This window comes from Aptenodytes patagonicus, chromosome 5, assembly GCF_965638725.1.
Source record: "Aptenodytes patagonicus chromosome 5, bAptPat1.pri.cur, whole genome shotgun sequence".
NCBI classification, from domain to species: Eukaryota; Metazoa; Chordata; class Aves; order Sphenisciformes; family Spheniscidae; genus Aptenodytes; species Aptenodytes patagonicus.
This window is the reverse complement of record NC_134953.1, coordinates 78,887,577-78,905,582: the sequence shown is the minus strand read 5'-3', so window position 1 is coordinate 78,905,582 and position 18,006 is coordinate 78,887,577. Positions and strand designations below refer to the sequence as shown.

General features: G+C 42.4%; 2 protein-coding genes across 4 annotated transcripts in view; one reads left to right on the top strand and one right to left on the bottom strand.

Annotated features, from left to right (window-relative positions):
- SLC30A7 (solute carrier family 30 member 7) overlaps positions 1-7,881 on the bottom strand; it is a 37,684-nt gene extending 29,803 nt beyond the window's left edge. Inside the window, exons 1-3 of the mRNA XM_076337909.1 lie at positions 7,733-7,881; positions 7,431-7,532; positions 1,286-1,399 (exon numbers count right to left, since the gene is read on the bottom strand). Coding sequence (XP_076194024.1) covers positions 1,286-1,399; positions 7,431-7,532; positions 7,733-7,812 — 296 coding nt within the window. The 5' untranslated portion in view covers positions 7,813-7,881. The remainder of the gene's footprint in view (positions 1-1,285; positions 1,400-7,430; positions 7,533-7,732) is intronic.
- Positions 7,882-8,386: 505 nt separating this feature from the next.
- On the top strand, positions 8,387-17,898 carry EXTL2 (exostosin like glycosyltransferase 2). Of its 3 annotated transcripts, XM_076337908.1 has the most exons (6): positions 8,387-8,658; positions 9,787-9,830; positions 10,291-10,361; positions 12,752-13,179; positions 14,613-14,683; positions 15,285-17,898. In XM_076337908.1, the coding sequence occupies exons 3-6, from the start codon at positions 10,357-10,359 to the stop codon at positions 15,774-15,776; spliced, it is 996 nt and encodes a 331-aa protein (XP_076194023.1). In that variant the 5' UTR covers positions 8,387-8,658; positions 9,787-9,830; positions 10,291-10,356; the 3' UTR covers positions 15,777-17,898. The 3 variants fall into 3 exon arrangements, with proteins under 3 accessions (XP_076194023.1, XP_076194021.1, XP_076194022.1); XM_076337906.1 differs by lacking the exon at positions 9,787-9,830 and having other exon boundaries at positions 8,387-8,646; XM_076337907.1 differs by lacking the exon at positions 9,787-9,830.
- The last annotated feature ends 108 nt before the right edge of the window (positions 17,899-18,006 follow it).

The window sequence follows — 18,006 nt, the reverse complement described above, 5'->3', positions numbered from 1 at the left end:
ATCTAGATCAGCCATTACCTGATCTAGATGAAAGAAAACTTTCAAATACGTCAAAATCTTCCCACTTAAGATCATCTCTACTGATAGTTATGGTATAAACAGATATTTGGAAGCCACGAAGTAAGATAAGCATGCGAGATGTAATCGAAGTCTGCTGATGTAAAATTCTGTTTAATATCAAACAGCCATACATTAATCTGCTCCCCCTCTAGTAGGGGGATTTTTAGTAAAAGTTTTAAGCAGAAATTAATTACTTCAGCTACTAAATTTTTCCAATAAAAAACAGCCAGGTTAGAATAACATGCAATTCCAATGTAGCAAACATCAGACTTAATAAATTGTGGCTGTTCTCTAATAAATGGAACACCAGCTGTTTAAATGCAGAGCAGTAATTAATACAGAACCTGCTTTCATTGCAATTAGTTCATGGTACAATCAATTCTTCCTAAATTGATTTCTAGGCACACTGGAGTTTCCACCTTAATTAAACAGTGCTTTAAGTGTCAAACTACATGACCCAGGCTTAGGCAAGACAGCTGAAGCTAAATGCTGACATTCAGGTCAGTAATGCTATGGGGAATGCAGCAACCCATGTTACAGCTCATTTGCTGTTAATTAATCACTATCACCAATTAATATTGTATCACCAGTATTGTTTTATAGGGCACAACTGCAATGTGCAAGGGAACCAAGTGCCCTTCAAACAGAACCAGCTGCAGCAGCTGTATCCACGAAGGGCGGTACGGAATGACATACCTCAGCCTTGAGGATCTGCGTTAGTGGTAGCCACAGCTGTTGAATCCTGCTGGTTCTGAGAAGCATGGCTTATAATCTCAGGTGCAGCGTCACTGAGACTTAGCTCCTTTCAGTTGTAACTTTCTGTTCCACAGAAGGCATGGGGCACCAGGAGTCCGAGATATCTGAGATTCCCTATAACGCATCTCACTGCGCTGTGAGGACAATCCCATGATGCGGCTGCTCTTACTTCACTGGTGCCACAAACACATGACAATGCAGGGCCACTTTCTGCTGCGTAACTTGTTTCCACTAGTATGATCACAGAGATCTTAGAAGTGATAAACCTGCTCCCCAAAAGCAATGCCTTCACATTTTTACTGTTTCTAGGGGGATATTAACTTAAAGGTTTACATAACTCACCTTAAAAACCCACCCTTTCAACATAGCTTTTCCATGTTCTGCAAAAAAAGGTTTTGTTCATACAGTGAAAAATTACCACCTAGACATTTACTAAAATACATTAAGGTAACAGCCTGAAGTTTCTTACCCATATGAGAAAGCATCGTTTGACCTCCATTTTGAAATAACTGAAGCTGCTAATCCAGCCAATAGAGCAGTACAGTCAAAAAACATATGAAAAGAATCTGATATTAGACCTAAACTGGAAAAGAACAGGAAAAAAAAAGTGTTATGTTCCATATGCTACATGTTGAGTATGAAAAAAACAGCATTTAATCTTTTACACGCTAGCAGAATACACTGTGTGTCTAAGCTTCAGACGTGGTTTTGCCAGCACAGAGGAGAAACCCACACTAGATCACCAATACAAATATGATGACAAAACTGCTTTTGTCAGCTTAGGGGAGGCACTTTGGAAGAGCACTTGGCAAAAAATCCTCCTAGCATATGATTTTGGTGGTAGCAGGGGGGTGGTTTCCACTGACACAAATCAAAGCCCCTGGAGTTGCTATACTCGCAGCCGCACCTCTTGCCAGCATAATTCTAGTGGCAGGTATTTGTTCTTATATTTCGATTTATAGTTTGACCATATGAGCAAATTTGGCTGGAAAAGTGTATACACAGAAGTTTCATTTAAATATTGACCCCACATATGTTTGTAAAAGCAGTATTTTACATCTAGTTAAAAAAGAAAATTGGGTTTAAAGAGACTGCTTTTGAGTATCTATTATACGCCATGCATATAGGTTAACTAGTGCAATAACACTAAGACTGTTCTGCTGAAGACTACCGATACCACCATAGTGATGGCACTAAGCATTTACAAAAGCAATATTCTCAAATCCATTTTCAAACTTGATACTTTGGCAGAGTCTTCACACACAGGGAAAATTGGTCAAAAATTCTTTAATGTCTGCAGTAAAAAAAACCCCAATGAATCAATCAAAATAAAGTTTCATAAAATTTTGACAAACGTATGCCTGTGACAAAATATTTTAGGCCTGTAAAGACTGAAGTCTTCCACTTATAATTTTAGTTTATTATGTCAAACATGCCAAGACTGTGAAGTCTACTTCAGCATAGCAGTTTTCCTCTCAAGCATCTTATTTCAGAACTAACACATCATCAGATGAGAACTTGTCTTTGATGTTCATTCACACTGCAGCAACTTGACACCTTCTACGAGTAGGGCAGGCTGAAAAAATGGAGTTTCAGTACATGGGGAATTCTAAGATTATACTCTCTTTTGCCTGAAATAAAAGCAGGACAGCAAGCAATATACTTGTTAAGTACTTTTGACTACTACATACCTTTCCTAAATAGCCACCTTTTATGTTTACATCTGTTTTTACATTTTACCTGAGCAGAGAAGGCAGTCCCTGATAGCACTGCCAAAGCACCAGACCTGCTTTCTTTTTAATCTATTGCTGCTCAGTCTCCAAATTTCCAATCACAAACCTTCAGCCTGAATCATAAACAGGTATAGAACTTATCCAAGATGCATCTAGTTCTTCTCACTATAACAGACTATGATGAGAGAGGGATAGGTAACTACATTACTTCACAGCCAAAAGCAAGGTTTCCAGCATCCTGATTTCCACTGGGATCACACACATCCAAGGTTAACATACTGTGGTGAAGCTACACTAAACCAAAGGAAGCAACAATAATACTCCTGAGAGCACAGAGCTCTATCAACGATTTTAAAAAATAAAAACGCGGACAAGAGTGCTAAGTTGCTATGGATGGCTGCCTTTTCGTTTTGCTAAGGGTAAAGATAGCAATCATTTGCTCCTTTTGCTGGTGATCACCATTACTCTTCTAGTTTGACTGGAGTATGTCCACACAGAAATAAAAGCAAACAAATACTTGCTCTATCTGTGCTTTCAGCTGAATGGATCCAAGCTAATTCCAGTTCAAAAATGATAGAGTGGTATTAGAACAATGATGAGCTGCTGCTTTTAAACCTTATTAGTCCTCAAATCTTTGCCTTATCAGCTGCAAAGCATTGACTAGAAGACACACACTCAGCTTTGATCTAGAAGCTGAAGGAAGCAGATGCTGAGACACCACTTCTTAAATGGTTTATTTCAATGACCAATACACAACTACAGTCTTGACTGGCAAACACAGGAAAAGTTTAGCATGCTGTTTTACCCTACAAAGTTCAAAGCAACTTAACTTAGTTCACAAGTTACCCAGTCAGTAGAACTCGTATCAGTTTGTAGGCTGTACGTAAATTGGATTTAACACCACACACAACAGTTACCAAATTTTACTGAATTACTAATCATAAACAGGTTCTGTAAGTCTGCAAGGAAGTATGGGCATCAAAACACAAGAATTGCTTCATATTTGAAAAGGCATTTGGTACAGAGGTACTGATGTGCATTTGTTACTACAATTGTCCCAAAAGTTCCCTTTTCCCAATCCTTTGGTTGTCTACAAACAATTAGTACACAACTCAGTTCTTGGAAACTGAAGAACAAAAAGCAATTACTGGTAGTAACAAATTCTAAAGGACAGCCACGTTTTCACACTGAAGTCAAATACAAAGTTTCATTAGCCAAAGTTCAAACTACTTCACGTTAAGAAACCAAACCATTTCAGCCTGACTGAAATAAATTTCAAGATTAATCCGATGTGTTTCAGATGAAACACTCAACTGTGGAAGAAGTGGGTCTGGAGGAGAGGAGACAGAACAAAAGTCTTGCTCTCTCTCTATATTTACATATATACTTTACACACACATACAGAAGTATATATACATACAACTATAACACATTTAAGGCAGAGGACGATGTCATGATAAATTGTCCTTAGGTGCTCTAGCTGCCAAAGCAGGAAACAGATGAAGTTTTTCTGAACAAACTCTAAAGGAAGACCAAAGGTTTTAGCTGGATGCCCGTGAAGTAGCAGAATGGAATTCCCTATCGAATTCTTGAAGGGTGTAGGTGGCAGCTTCCCCCTCCCCAAAACCAGGTGACATCCCTAGGGAGACAGCTCATTTTAGGCTTGGTTCTGAGCAGTAAGGAAGATCCAGCGGGGAAAAAAAACCACAAAACACACCAAACATTCAGGTAGAAGGTAATTAGGGTGACAGTAACCGTAAGTTTGTAATAATTATGAAATGGAAGGAATAAGCATGGCTAAACAGAGATAGCTAGTGGTTTCTGAGGTTTGGGGGTTTTTTTCTAGAGTCTCCTGGGAAAGAGCGTATAAGGGCTGTTACTGAAACAAAATCCCACACTAGCTCTAGAACCAGAAATCATACAGCAAGTTACCACGGCACTGTGCCCACACCTGCAAATCTCAGAGGCAAGACTTACCATAGGTGCAACACCAACACAGCTGTGCTGGTTTCAAGACCTAAGCTGACATCTCCAAGCAGCCAGAGGCATGTGGATTTATCAACAGGGGTCAGTACAGACTGTGTCTGCAACACACTTCACCACATGGCATAAACATGCTCTGTATAATAGGTACAGCTATAAGAGATTCAACTGCACAAACGATAGGATGCCTAGTAAGAGGCCAATCTGATTTCATCTGAGGCTTTTTTTAAGTGACCTGTAAATTAACGAGACCTTAAAAAAACTGGGTGCAAAGCGATTACTAAAGTAAACCAGCGATCCAGTCAACCACTAGCAACACGGGATGTACACAAGAACTTCCATTAGAACTGGAACACGTCATCCAGAGTATAATCCAGTAGAAACCCTCACAAACTCAAACACATTACGTCTAAATGAGGATGCTTCCATAGTTGATTTAATAACACAAGTTTAATACCAAATTACACAAGTATGCATGTAATAGTATTTTAAAACAGAACAGCCCAAGTTGCAGATTTTGACTTTAAACAAGCTCTCAGCTAGCAAAATACCACATCCAGTTCTGTTGTCTGTGCTTCAAGAACATCACCATACCAGAGTATTTGTAAGAGGATCATATAAACAATAAAACAGCTATGTGAGTTCAGGAAACAACTTACTTGGCAAACAAAAGCTAAGGAGAATGTAAGAAGTAATAATTAAAACAAACAAACAAACAAATTAAAATTGAAGACTTTTAGAACTTGCCGACAAAAATTTTGGGGGCTAAAATCATAGATTTGATTTTGAAATAAGAATATCCTAGTCAAAGAACTCTCAGCAATCTGCGTAAATTTAAATGGATGAAAGCGTAGTTTTCAGAATCACAATTAAAAAGAAATTCCTTAGTCTGTGGAAGCCAAAGGAAGAATCATCTGAATAACCATGGCAGCCTGTTAGCCTTGCTATCTTACACTCACTGACATCATCAGGGACACTAGAGAGAACACAATTCGAGACCATGGTCCTAACACTTGCAGCATCAGGCACTGGCCATACCCAAGACAGGCCACAGTGGAATAAAGAAGTGCTCCAAGGTGATACAGAAAATCCCCTTTACAAACGTTCCGTTTCTGCATCTCTCACATGGACAGCAAAGGAGCTGCGTTTTTCAAACTCAGGAAATAATTTTCCCTATAGGGCTCCTTGTTTGCTTGTTATGTGTTTGTTCTTCCAAGGCGTGAACCGTCTGCTTTGACTAAAGGCATTCCTCATTACACCCTCTGCTACTCCTCTCTATTTAAAGAGATACTTGCTAAGATACTGTTTTGTTCTAGCCCAAAATCTAGGCTTAATGTAAAGATACCTGAAATTAGTGACTTGAAATATAAACAAGAGGTCCAACTAACAACTATCCAGCAAATCCCAATTCTTAATCTCTATAATGAACAAAAATAAGTAAGAGTCTTTTCAATTCCAGTAAGCCCAAATCTTCTGTAACAAATTTCTGGCAAATGTCACTTCAGTTTCTCAGTTTAATTATCTCATATACAGGACTTTTTGTGGTATAGATTTCATTTCTGGTCACACTACCAAAAAAATCATTATGCTTAAAAGACATACATCAGAACAAACTTACATGAACATAAAGCTCTTTATACCTGAACCATTGAGAAAAATATTTGCACCTTCTGAGTTATTAAAAAAAGATATCCATACTTGAATAAACAGGCTACGCATACAATAATCCTCACACAATCACACAATTGCAAAGTGAATCAACAAAGTCAAAACCAAGCACGTTGCCAAGATAGTCTGTGCCCAAGATAGCACTGTGTTCCCACTAGTGCTAGAGTAGCAATTATTGTAATCAAGGTTAAGGATTTTATAGTACAGTGTGAGAGATTCAGAGAAAAATGATAAATAGTAGGATGAAACTGTTTCCAAATCCGCATTCCTGCTTTCACTCAAGACTTGATTAAGACTCCCGATAATCTGTGTCCATACTACAGCTTTTGATAAAGACTACTTTAAGTTCCATGTGGAAGGATGCACTATTGGGCTTAAATGACATTTCCACACCTGTCCACTTCAAACTGAAGTATTGACTTAGAGACTGAAATACCACCATAAAACAACTCTATCAAGCATGAAGCATGATGGAGATACTACTACTGTTGTCCGTTCTCTACCTGTACACCATACCTCAGTACTAAAGTTACTTTGCATTTCTGCTTATATTTTACTACAGATTTTGCAGTAGCAATTCAGTCCAGTCCCTCCCGGTTTTTCCACCTTTGTGAATTTGTATGCTACATAAAGTACCACTCGTCTATACCAGGATGTGTTAATTCCCGTTTCTCACTCAGAGACAGGGATGCTTGGTGCAGCGCTGGGTTTTGCCGCCCAGCTATCATCTTACAAACGAAGCCACATTCCCGGACAAAGGATCTCTGCGGCAAGCGGCAGGCACGACACGGTTACGACCCCTGGGTCCTGTAACTCGCACCAAGGGCAGGCTTCTTCCTCAGCAAAGAGCCGAGCAGCACGGCCGGCAAGACACCCGTTTCAAACGGCGTTCCTCCATAACGCGCCGAGTCGCGCCCCCGAGCAGGAGCGCCTCCCCCCTGAGCCGCTGGGATCCGGCTGAGGGGACGGCGGAGCCGGTCGCTACCCACGAGAGCGCTCCCGGCCGGGGGAAGCCTTCCAGCAGCCCCCAACGCGCTGCCGACCGGCCCCCTCCGGACGGCGGGCCAGGAGGCCAGGCCCGGCCGCACGGCCCCGGCCCGCGGCGCCCCGGCCCGGCCCCGCCGAGAGGGAGACGTGGCACTGGCCGCGGCGGGAGGCGCCGCTTCCTGCGCGCCGGGAGCCGCTCCCGCCCGGCCGGCCGCCCCGCGCCGCGCCCCCCCGCCCCGGTACCTGTTACTCCAGATGCCGTAGAGCAGCTCCACGAAGGCGAAGGAGAGATTGAGGCAGAGGAAGAAGAAGAGGTTGCGGGAGGTCTTGTCCGCCAGGATGGACCTGCGCACGGAGCACACAGAGGGTTACCCGCCGCCGGTACAGCAGGAGGCAGCGGCGGAAGGCCGGGCCCGCTCGCCGGGCGGCCCAGGCGCCCCCGGCGTCAGCCTTCCCCAGCCCCTCGGCGGGGGCTCGGCCGCGGCCCCGGCCCCCGCTGCGCCCGGCCCGGCCCGGCCCGCCCCGGGCCGCCCCGGGCCGCTCACCTGAACCAGCCCGACACCTTCCTGAGCAAGTTGAGTTTGGGCGGCTTGTACTCATCGTCCTTGATGGAGAGGGGCAACATCTTCCCGGCGCCGGGGCCGCTGCGCGCCCGGCCGGCAGGGCAGGCAGACGGGGCGGGGCGGGAGCGCTTCCCCGGCGCCGGCCCACACGCCAGTCACGCTTCCGGTCTACCACTGCGCGCCTGCGCGCCGCGACAGCACGCGGGGCGGCGGGGGCGTGCCGCCACGGCCCGTTCGCGCGCAGGGGGCGGGGCCCCGGCTGGCGGCGGCGGGTGCTGCTCGGCCCGTTGCCGTCCGGACGCTGGGGCTGCCGGTCACGCAGAGCGGAGCAGAGCGCGCGCTGCCCGGGCCGGCGCGGCCGGCTGAAAAACCAACCCAAGCCCAACCCCAGAGTGTGAATCCTCACCCGTCCTGGGCCAGCTGCCCGCCCGCCTTCCGCTTACGATGCCCGCTGCTCCCGGAGCAGCTGCTGCGGCAGCCCTCGGTACGGGGCTGGGGCGGCGGCCCGGCCCCCCGCGGCCGGACCCGGGCTGCGGCGCAGCGCCGCGGCGCCGCGCTCTGGGAAGCCGCCTGCCAGCCAGAGCTGCCAGAGCCGGGCGGGAGGAGCTCCCTGCCCGCGGCAGGACCCCGAACTACAAACCGGGGCCTGCCGGGAGGAAGCGGAGAGACGCCCCACAGGAAGCGGGGTACGGCGGCGCCGCCGTAACGTTGCGGCGGTCCCGCCCGGGCCGCCCCTGAGTCACCGGAGGGGCTCTGCGCGGGCGGGCCGAGCCGCGGGGTGCCGGGCCGGCACCGCCTCTCCTCTGCCCTCCGGTGCGGCCTGCCGCCGGGCTCGCTGCTGCTGGTGACACCTCACGGCTGGGGAAGCAAGCGGCGATGCTGGCGCCCGCCTGAACGTGAGCGAAACCGTGCGTGAGGGGGCGGCCGGGCTGGGCGGCGCGCGGGGAAGCTCTTCGCCTCTATGCGCGGCTGCACGTAGTTATTACGAAATGCCATTATGAGGTGCTGCGCGCGAAGAGAGCGGAACCCGTTCCAGAAACCTTTTTCTTGGAACGAGGATTGAATTTTTCGTATTTTGACGTAGGGTTTTTATTTTCGTCAATTTTGTTTTGAAGAGGTGTTGTCTACAGGGGGTACTGTAAGAATTTTTTAAGGTCAATCTTGCATTTCAATTCCATAACTTAGTTGGCAAAACTGATCGGCACTTTCTTACTGGAAAGTGCCATGATGCTAATTCTAAAGATTTTGCGTAGACATTTATTTTAATTAGAGAATATGTAATAATGTCATCCTTACTTATCATTACGGCCTATTGTATGCAATTGAGTAAACGTAAGAATGTACGGCAAGCCGGGAAGTCTCGTTACCACAGTAAACAACATTTATATTTTCATCTTAAATATGCTTTTAAATTTTAACTAATGAATCATTACAGCGGTATTGGTAAGTATTGTTGTGTCTAGCTTGCAACTGGGGAAGGAGGATCCAAGGTTCACCTTTTTAAAAGCACATATGACCAAGATACGGTGGTCCTAAGAAATGCCGGGTAGCTACTGCTGCCAGTTTCAGAAGTCAGGCGTGATTGTTTACATCTATAAAATGAAGCAACCAAAACAAGTGATTAACTTCTGGAAATAGTTTCAATGACCTCTCCAGCCTCACAAAATAAGTCAGTGGTAAAACTGGAACTCAAATTTGGGAAGACTTGTATGTGTGGACATACTCAAATTGGCAATTCTGTACTTTTAAGAAGTAAGTTCATACAACCTAAACAAATTACTCTTACAAAATTTCACATAGGCTCAATTATTAAATACAAGTTCTTGCTCTCTAAACTTTTACAGTACCATTCCTAAGTCAAAAATAAAAAATCCCTTTCTTTGTTCAACTAGTTTTAAAAGAACAAAAATCCCTCCAACAACCTAGGAGCCTTAACGGACACAGGTTTCTTAGGTTGCAGTCCTGCATCTTGCGCATCCTTCCTTTTTGTGCTTACGCTCCTATTTGCCTTCCCTTCTGCCGAGCTGCCAAACCAGATGGGAAGAACAAAATGCGGTGTCTTAAACCTCTAACACAACTGGTAAGCTTAGTGGAAGGAGAGTGTGAAGGGGATGGGCCAGAAAAGAAAATAACTTGATTGGGACTACTTACCTGACTGTGGTAGCCAAATATATATTTTAGTGGTGCCTGGTGAACAAAGCAACAGACTGTGATGTTCTGGAGACCTGCTTCTGTCTCTGTAATTGACCCTAAGGACAGAACGCATAGACATTGCATTGGTACAAAGCAACAGTTTTACAAGCAGAGACGTATGCTGTGGGTTTCTTTCTAACCAACTGGTGTAGTAACTTCTTTCTGGAGTGTTCTTTGGAAGGCAGAGACAATTATTCAACTGAGCAATAGGAAGAGGGATTGGTTAATTGCCAAGAATGCGTACATCAATCGGTAATTGCGAGGAACGTTTACTTGTAAAAGAATGCTGGGTAGCATGTGGGATAACTGTTGATCTTCAGTTATAGAGTCCCTTTAATTTCCAACAGATTCAAAGATCGCAAACAACTGTCCTGTAAAAACAAGGGGGAGAAGAACAATCCTGCTTGGCAACAATGAGGTAAGTTGAGAGGTTTTTTAGACTAAAATAATTTACATTCATATTTTCAAGCATGATATATATACTGTGGAAAAAAATGATCAAAACTTCTGTGAAAAAACACATGGATACTCTCTCAAAATTTGTAATTGATGGGGCTGTCCTGGATCACTTAATTTGATCAGAATTCCCTGCTGAAAGCCTAGAAACTACTTCTGGAGTAACATGAGTAATATGTATAGATGAGTAACTGTTTAGTAGTATCTATTCTCCTAGAGAAGCTGGCGGCTCACGGCTTAGACAGGTGGACTCTGTGCTGGGTAAAAAACTGGCTGGACGGCCGGGCCCAGAGAGTTGTGGTGAATGGAGTTAAATGCAGTTGGCAGCCGGTCACGAGTGGTGTTCCCCAGGGCTCAGTTTTGGGGCCGGTCTTGTTCAATATCTTGATCAATGATCTGGATGAGGGGATCGAGTGCACCCTCAGTAAGTTGGAGACGACACCAAGTTGGGCGGGAGTGTTGATCTGCTCGAGGGTAGGAAGGCTCTGCAGAGGGACCTGGACAGGCTGGATTGATGGGCTGAGGCCAATTGCATGACGTTCAACAAGGCCCAAGTGCCAGGTCCTGCCTTCGGCCACAACAACCCCATGCAGCGCTACAGGCTTGGGGAAGAGTGGCTGGAAAGCTGCCTGGAGGGAAAAGACCTGGGGTTGTTGGTTGACAGCCGGCTGAACATGAGCCGGCAGTGTGCCCAGGCGGCCAAGAAGGCCAATGGCATTCTGGCTTGTATCAGAAATAGTGTGGCCAGTGGGAGTAGGGAAGTGATCGTGCCCCTTTACTCGGCACTGGTGAGGCCGCACCTCGAATACTGTGTTCAGTTTTGGGCCCCTCACTACAAGAAGGACGTTGAGGTGCTGGAGCGTGTCCAGAGAAGGGCAACGAGGCTGGTGAAGGGTCTGGAGAACAAGTCTGATGAGGAGCGGCTGAGGGAACTGGGGTTGTTTAGCCTGGAGAAAAGGAGGCTGAGGGGAGACCTCATCGCTCTCTACAACGAAAGGAGGTTGTAGCGAGGTGGGGGTCGGTCTCTTCTCCCAAGTAACAAGCGATAGGACGAGAGGAAATGGCCTCGAGTTGCGCCAGGGGAGGTTTAGATTGGATGTGAGGAAAAATGTCTTTACTGAAAGAGTGGTGAAACATTGGACCAGGCTGCCCAGGGAAGTGGTGGAGTCCCCATCCCTGGAAGTATTTAAAAGACGAGTAGATGAGGTGCTTAGGGACATGGTTTAGTGGGCATGGTGGTGTTGGGTCGATGGTTGGACTCGATGATCTTAGAGGTTTTTTTTGCAACCTTAATGATTCTATGATTCTAAGCGGAGAATGTTCATCTTTTATTCAATTCATGCTAGTCTTGCGAGCAAAGGAGGAAGAACAGGTGTGGATGACACATTTGAGGTGCAAACTAGGGAATGCTGTGGCTGCTGGATCCTGCCGAGATTACAGTTTATAAATGCCTGGAGAACTGGGACTGCTACCTAAGAGGCATGAATGTCGGGGCTACCTTTGTAGGAGCCGCTTTTTAAGAGCTTCTGTTTAATTCCAGAATCAGCAGGATCCAGAAACCCCTGCTTTATACTAAAGCTGCTCCCCCAGTTAGCTGATACATAGCACCTAGCATCTGACATTTCCAGTTTCTGCTGGGTTCTAGATTTAGCAGACCAGCTGTTACTGATGTTGTTGCATTCCTACATGACTCCATTTGGCATATTTCTTTTGCTCCACCTGTGTTAATAGCCTCAGGTAGTATGATCAGAATCATATTTTCCACATTAATAACCATTATTGAGCAGATATACAAACTATTGACAAAATGTCCAGCAAATCGGTGATAAAGATTGTTCCTTCTGTGTATGGTGCCTGAGCAACAGAAAAAGAAAGAGCATTTAACTTCCTCCTTTCTGCCAGAGCTCTTGAGGAGGCACCTTCTCTCCCTTTTGTTTCCCAGCTAAGGCAGAGCTCCTGCAATGCTGAAAATACTGCATCTCTGTACAAATTTGCTTTCTAATTTCAGCTGGATGGGTTTGGTGAGGTATGTAAATGTTCAATCAAAAATGCAGTACTGAGAAAATAAGAGATGAGGAACAATCTAGAGTTAAAGAATTACTCTAGATTCATTTTCACAGAACAAGGAAATTCAAAGTTAACCAAAAAAAAGTGACCAGCAAGTAAACATAGAAACTGAGTACAAGAAGTACCTGGCTTGATAGTTGAAAGTAATTGGCCCAAGTCCTAAAATCCTCCTCATTTATTTACTTGAACAAAAGTCTACTTAATATTGTGGGAGTTTTGCTCAAGTAAAGGAGATAGCTATACATGGGATTAATGACTTTTCCTTTCCTGTTACTTGTTTTAAAGGTATCTTCACTTCTGTAAGCTTCCAGGAAGAGTTATGGGAATCCGCCTACTACACTTCACTTCTGTGGTGATCATTGTCTTACTTCTTGTGGCGGGTGCTTTAACGGCTTTGCTTCCCAATATCAAAGATGACAAAATGCCCAATTTGAGAAGGGAACCAAAAACCCAGAGTCAGTCTGCCTTGGATTCGTTTACTCTTATTATGCAGACATATAATAGAACTGACTTACTGCTAAAGCTTTTAAATCATTATCAAGCCATCCCCCATCTACATAAAGTAATCGTCGTGTGGAACAACGTTGGTGAGAAGATACCAGAGGAAATGTGGAATTCCTTGGGGCCTCATCCTGTCCCTGTTGTCTTTAAAGTTCAAACGGTAAATCGCATGAGGAACAGACTCCAGAATTTCCCTGAGCTGGAAACAAAAGGTAATCAACAGTTCATATCGCTACTACTAATATTATTTTCACATTTAAAATCTGAACGCTAAAAGAGAGATGGTTTGAGTTAACACTAAAAGAGAGATGGTTTGAGTTATACTATGTAATAAATCCATGGATCTGTTGGGCCACTTAATAGAATGTGGATAATACAGGAGAAACCTATGTTATGATATCAGATGCACACCACCACCATCAGCAGGCTAGAGGTTGTCAATGAAGAGTAAGGAAAAAAAGAGGGATGTCAAATGCAGTTCATGGGCTTTTGCAACTGTGTTCTCTGTTTCCTTTGTCAGGCAAACATAGGTAGTTCAGCCTCTCTTCCCTTTATAGTGTAAACTGAAATTCATAGTGCATGTATTTGTTCAGTCTCTGCATTAATTTGGACTTAAGCCATCTGGTAAAGACTTGATTTAATCCATTGATTTTAAGACTAAGTTCTCAAGCACGTTCTGGTCTTTGGAGAAACTTCCCTTCCTAGCTGTCTGGCTTTCTATCTCAAATTATGCGTCCTTTTTAAGAGTGTTTTCCCCAGTCTTTTGGCTATTCATCTAAATATTCTTCCTAAGCTCTTTCCAGGAGAAGCACAACAATAAGCCCTGTGTGTTTCAAGTGGAAAAAACCCCCATATGTTGCATTACAGACCTGACCTTACTCATGATTAGTAAAGGTAATTCTATTTACTGCCCCCTTCCTAACATGCCTTGCTACTCAAAACCCATGACTTCTAGGAAGGCATGAGCAATTTCAGCTTCCCAAGTGTTTTATTTACTGTAATAGGATTTATTCCGACTATAAATTTAAGAAGCTTTAATGTGTCCGGAGTTCTGATCTAAGAATAGCTTTCCTTTTCTACTTCCTGATAGTCTTTTGCCTAAAATTTAAGGCAAAGATTCTTCCTTCTGTAGTTAATAATATTGAATGTTGCCTGTGCAATTTATTAAGCTTGCTTATTTAGAACTTGCAAGTAGTGAGGAGACGGGTAAAATTTTATACTAAGAATCCCATATAAATCTCATACACTAAAGAATGGTATCTAACTCTTTATTTTAGTTCTATTTTTACACAAGATTAGTAGAATTTTAAGTTGCTTTGCCAAACACTCCAAGTTTTCCGACGCGTATCTGTCCAGCTGTACTACAGATGATCAAAGGTTGCTGAGTTTTGTTACAGCCTGGCAAATAATCTAAAACTGAGGTTTGCTTCCAGTTACCACAAAGCTGCAACCTTGCTTTAGCTTTGAAATCTAAATATGTTTTCTCAATCTACTTTCAAGGAGTTACTATTCAGTTCTGCAATTCAGCTTAATGGTTATAGAAGTTTCACAGCTAACTTGTCAAATGCTGTGCTGCATACTGTGCTCGTGTATTTAATCTTTTGATAAGTTAAAAGTTTTTCTGTTTTTTTTTTTCTCCCTTCAGCTGTTTTAATGATGGATGATGATACACTAGTCAGTGCTCATGACCTTGCTTTTGCCTTTTCTGTTTGGCAGGTAATGTTTTGCACCTTGGCAGGCAGTATTTGTGAGTTACAATTCAGATTAATGGTTTTAATTAGAGTAATACTATATCATAATGTTTTACCATTGATTTTCTAGCTATAAAGCTAAATTTTAGAAGAATTGAAGCATTGAATAGTAGAAATTGCAAAAATATTCTTCAATAGTAGCTATACCTGTAATCTGTAACTTTAAAATTTTTAACTCTTGTACTTGAACACTGAAGTTGCTGACTGCTGAATTTATTTAAATTGATAGTAGGCTGCAAAACAAAAGTGTGTGGGTGTTTTCTCTCTAAGAGAAATTGTCTGTAAACTTATTTTGAGTGCCAAATATACAGCTGCAAATTGTGGATAGATGTTTCTTGGCACTACGTGATGTGGAATGAGGCATATTGTGTCAGTTTTGCAAAACTGTATTTAATTGCATCATTTATGCAGATCAAAGGACCACATGCCAACAATTTCATTCTTTCCTGGCAATAATCTTGTGCTCCTCTCATTTAAAAAAAGCATAAATCTGTCTTATGAAAATACTTAACCCATATCACAATGTGGGCTTCATTGTGATTTTTTGAATTTCTTTTTCCTTTCAGCAATTTCCAGAGCATATAGTGGGATTTGTTCCTAGAAAGCACATTTCTACTCCTTCAGGTGTATACAGTTATGGCAGCTTCGAATTGCAGAACCCTGGATTTGGAAACGGAGATCAGTATTCTATGGTTCTTATTGGTGCAGCATTTTTTCATAGTGGGTATTTAGAAGACTTTCAAAGACAGCCAGAAGCTGTTTACGCCTTAATAGATGAAACTCAAAATTGTGATGATATTGCCATGAATTTTCTGGTAGCCAAGCATACTGGAAAGCCTTCAGGAGTGTTTGTGAAGCCTGTTGATATAAGAAATTTAGAAAAAGACACTAACAGTGGCTATTCTGGAATGTGGCACCGAGCAGAGCATTTGTTACAGAGATCTTACTGTGTAAATAAACTGGTTAATATTTATGATGGCATGCCTTTAAAATATTCAAATATCATGATTGCTCAGTTTGGTTTTCCTAATTATGCCAATCACAAAAATAAAATGTAAGCCAATGAATTTAAGGGGTTAGATGTTAAACAATACTCAGTGAATTGTGCTGAGTTCAAGGAGAGAAGAAGGTGTAATTACTGCATCTTGGCCATCCTTGTTTGTAGCCTCTGAATTTTTTTAATTTGGCTTTTTATGTCTTTTTTTTTTCCTTTCTTACTAGTTCTCCAAGGTACATTTTGAGAAAACTTAAAGATTATATACTAATGTTTAGCTGTGATAAAATAATCATAAAAGCTATTACAGTTAATTAGGCCAGTTCTTCAGAAACATGCAGACAAAAATGCACTCCTACCCTTCAGTGCTTATGTTTTGATTTTTTTTTTTTAAATATATGTATCTAGTCATATGAGGTCTAGGCATATTTTTGATAGTTATATGTTGAGATGCTTCCTTGCCTTCTCCCTCCTCTCCTCACCTCTTCCTACCCAGTTCCTAGTGAAACCGTAGAAGGGCTACAACAAACTGTTGGCCGGGCTTCTAGACTCCTGTACAAAACCCCTTTGAAATTTGTATATAAGCTACTCTGTATTCTGAGATGTTCCTGAAGCTGCTATGAAAGCAACCCAGAAGAGTACCTCACCTTAATCTCAGATAGTCCTAAAACCATTGCCTACAGTATCTACTACTGCTGAGATAGTGGAAAATGATCTCTGATGTGGCTTTTTTTCCTCTTATTAATTTGCCTAGAGTTGCTGAAACACTGCAAGCAGCTGAAAGGTAAAACCCAGTAGTTGGAAACGTAAGAAACATGAATGTATGAAACTTATATAAGCAGCCAGAAGAAATGGATGGGATATTACTTATTAATACTCTCTTTAGTACTTAGTTTTATTTTGATATTTTGCATGTACATTGTTACAAAAATGTGCCCAAGAAAATCCTCACTTTTTAAAAATGTCTTATTTACAATTCCTAATAAGAGCAAGCTGTTCTACATTTATTACAGAGTGTACATTTTGTAGTATTACAGGTTTACTGGTTTTTTTTAACTATTCTTTCAAATGAGTATTTGCTTTTTGGTTCCTTTCATCTCTGTTTTTTGGTGGCTATGACAACAGAATTAAAATGTGCAACGAATGGGTAAAGCATTATAAAAAAAAGTATTTTAAGGTACAGTGATATTTGACAGGGCTGGACTATTATCGGTCTCTGAATTCGCTGGCTTCATCTGTAGTAAGAAACAGAGCTATTATTAACAGCTTTTGTTAGATTGGGACTTTGTAGTTCTGGAAACGTGTCAACATAGACAGGACAAACCTTTTCCATTGCAGTTACAGAACTTTTTTGTGGTACGGAGGAAAGAACAAAAGACAGTGATTTTCCTGGATCACAGAGAGGAATCAAATCTGGCATGCAAAGTCGATTTAGTTTCATCTGCATCAGCTTTTAATTGATTCTCAGTATCAGTTCAAAGGTATCTATGGGCAATCAATAACAGCTAACACCTAGTACACAAATTGCATCTGCACAAATGGTGTATAATTTTACCATTTTTTGTAATAAGTTAGTTGAACAAAAAGTGGTTGAAAAATGTGACAAGTTCTTTACAGCAGGGCTGATTCTGGGTGTGAGTCTTTGGGTTTCTTTGGGGGAACGGAGGATTCTTTTATCCCGTTCTGTCAGTGTTAAAGGATTTGGTTTCTGTTCAGTGAAGTCTTCCTAGTACTTTTGCAAGATTTAAAGGGCAAAATCTTAAAATGGCAATGTAAAGTCTGCTTAATTTTGTTGTAATAGTGAAAAGTAGCTTTTAATTATTGTGCTGTAGTGATAAGTAGTATACAAAGAGGTCTATGATCGTTCCAGAAATGCAACTTTCCTAGTGGTAGTTTACTGCATTTCATTTACTTACTGGTCTTCTGTAATTTCTGTTCTCTGCAGTATCGACTAGAATTGTGAAGACTCACAGATGTTGTTTGCCTTTTATAATGTGAAATGAACTGTCAACTCAGCCAAATCTTAGCATTGGGTTCTTTGTTGGGGGGGAGGAGTTGTTTTGGGTTGGGTTTGGTTGTTTGTTTTTTTTTGTTCTTCTGTATCAGTGAAAAAATGAATAGAACAAGCTTTTATTATACTGGTAAATTTAATTTGTACCATTGTCAAATAAAGTACATAAAACAGATTCACAATGTATTTATTTTCAGATTATTCACCAAGTTTTTCAGTGTTAGATGTCTAAAGTAAGCTCACAGTTTGCATACAGATGAGCAGCACCAAGATTTCATTTTTT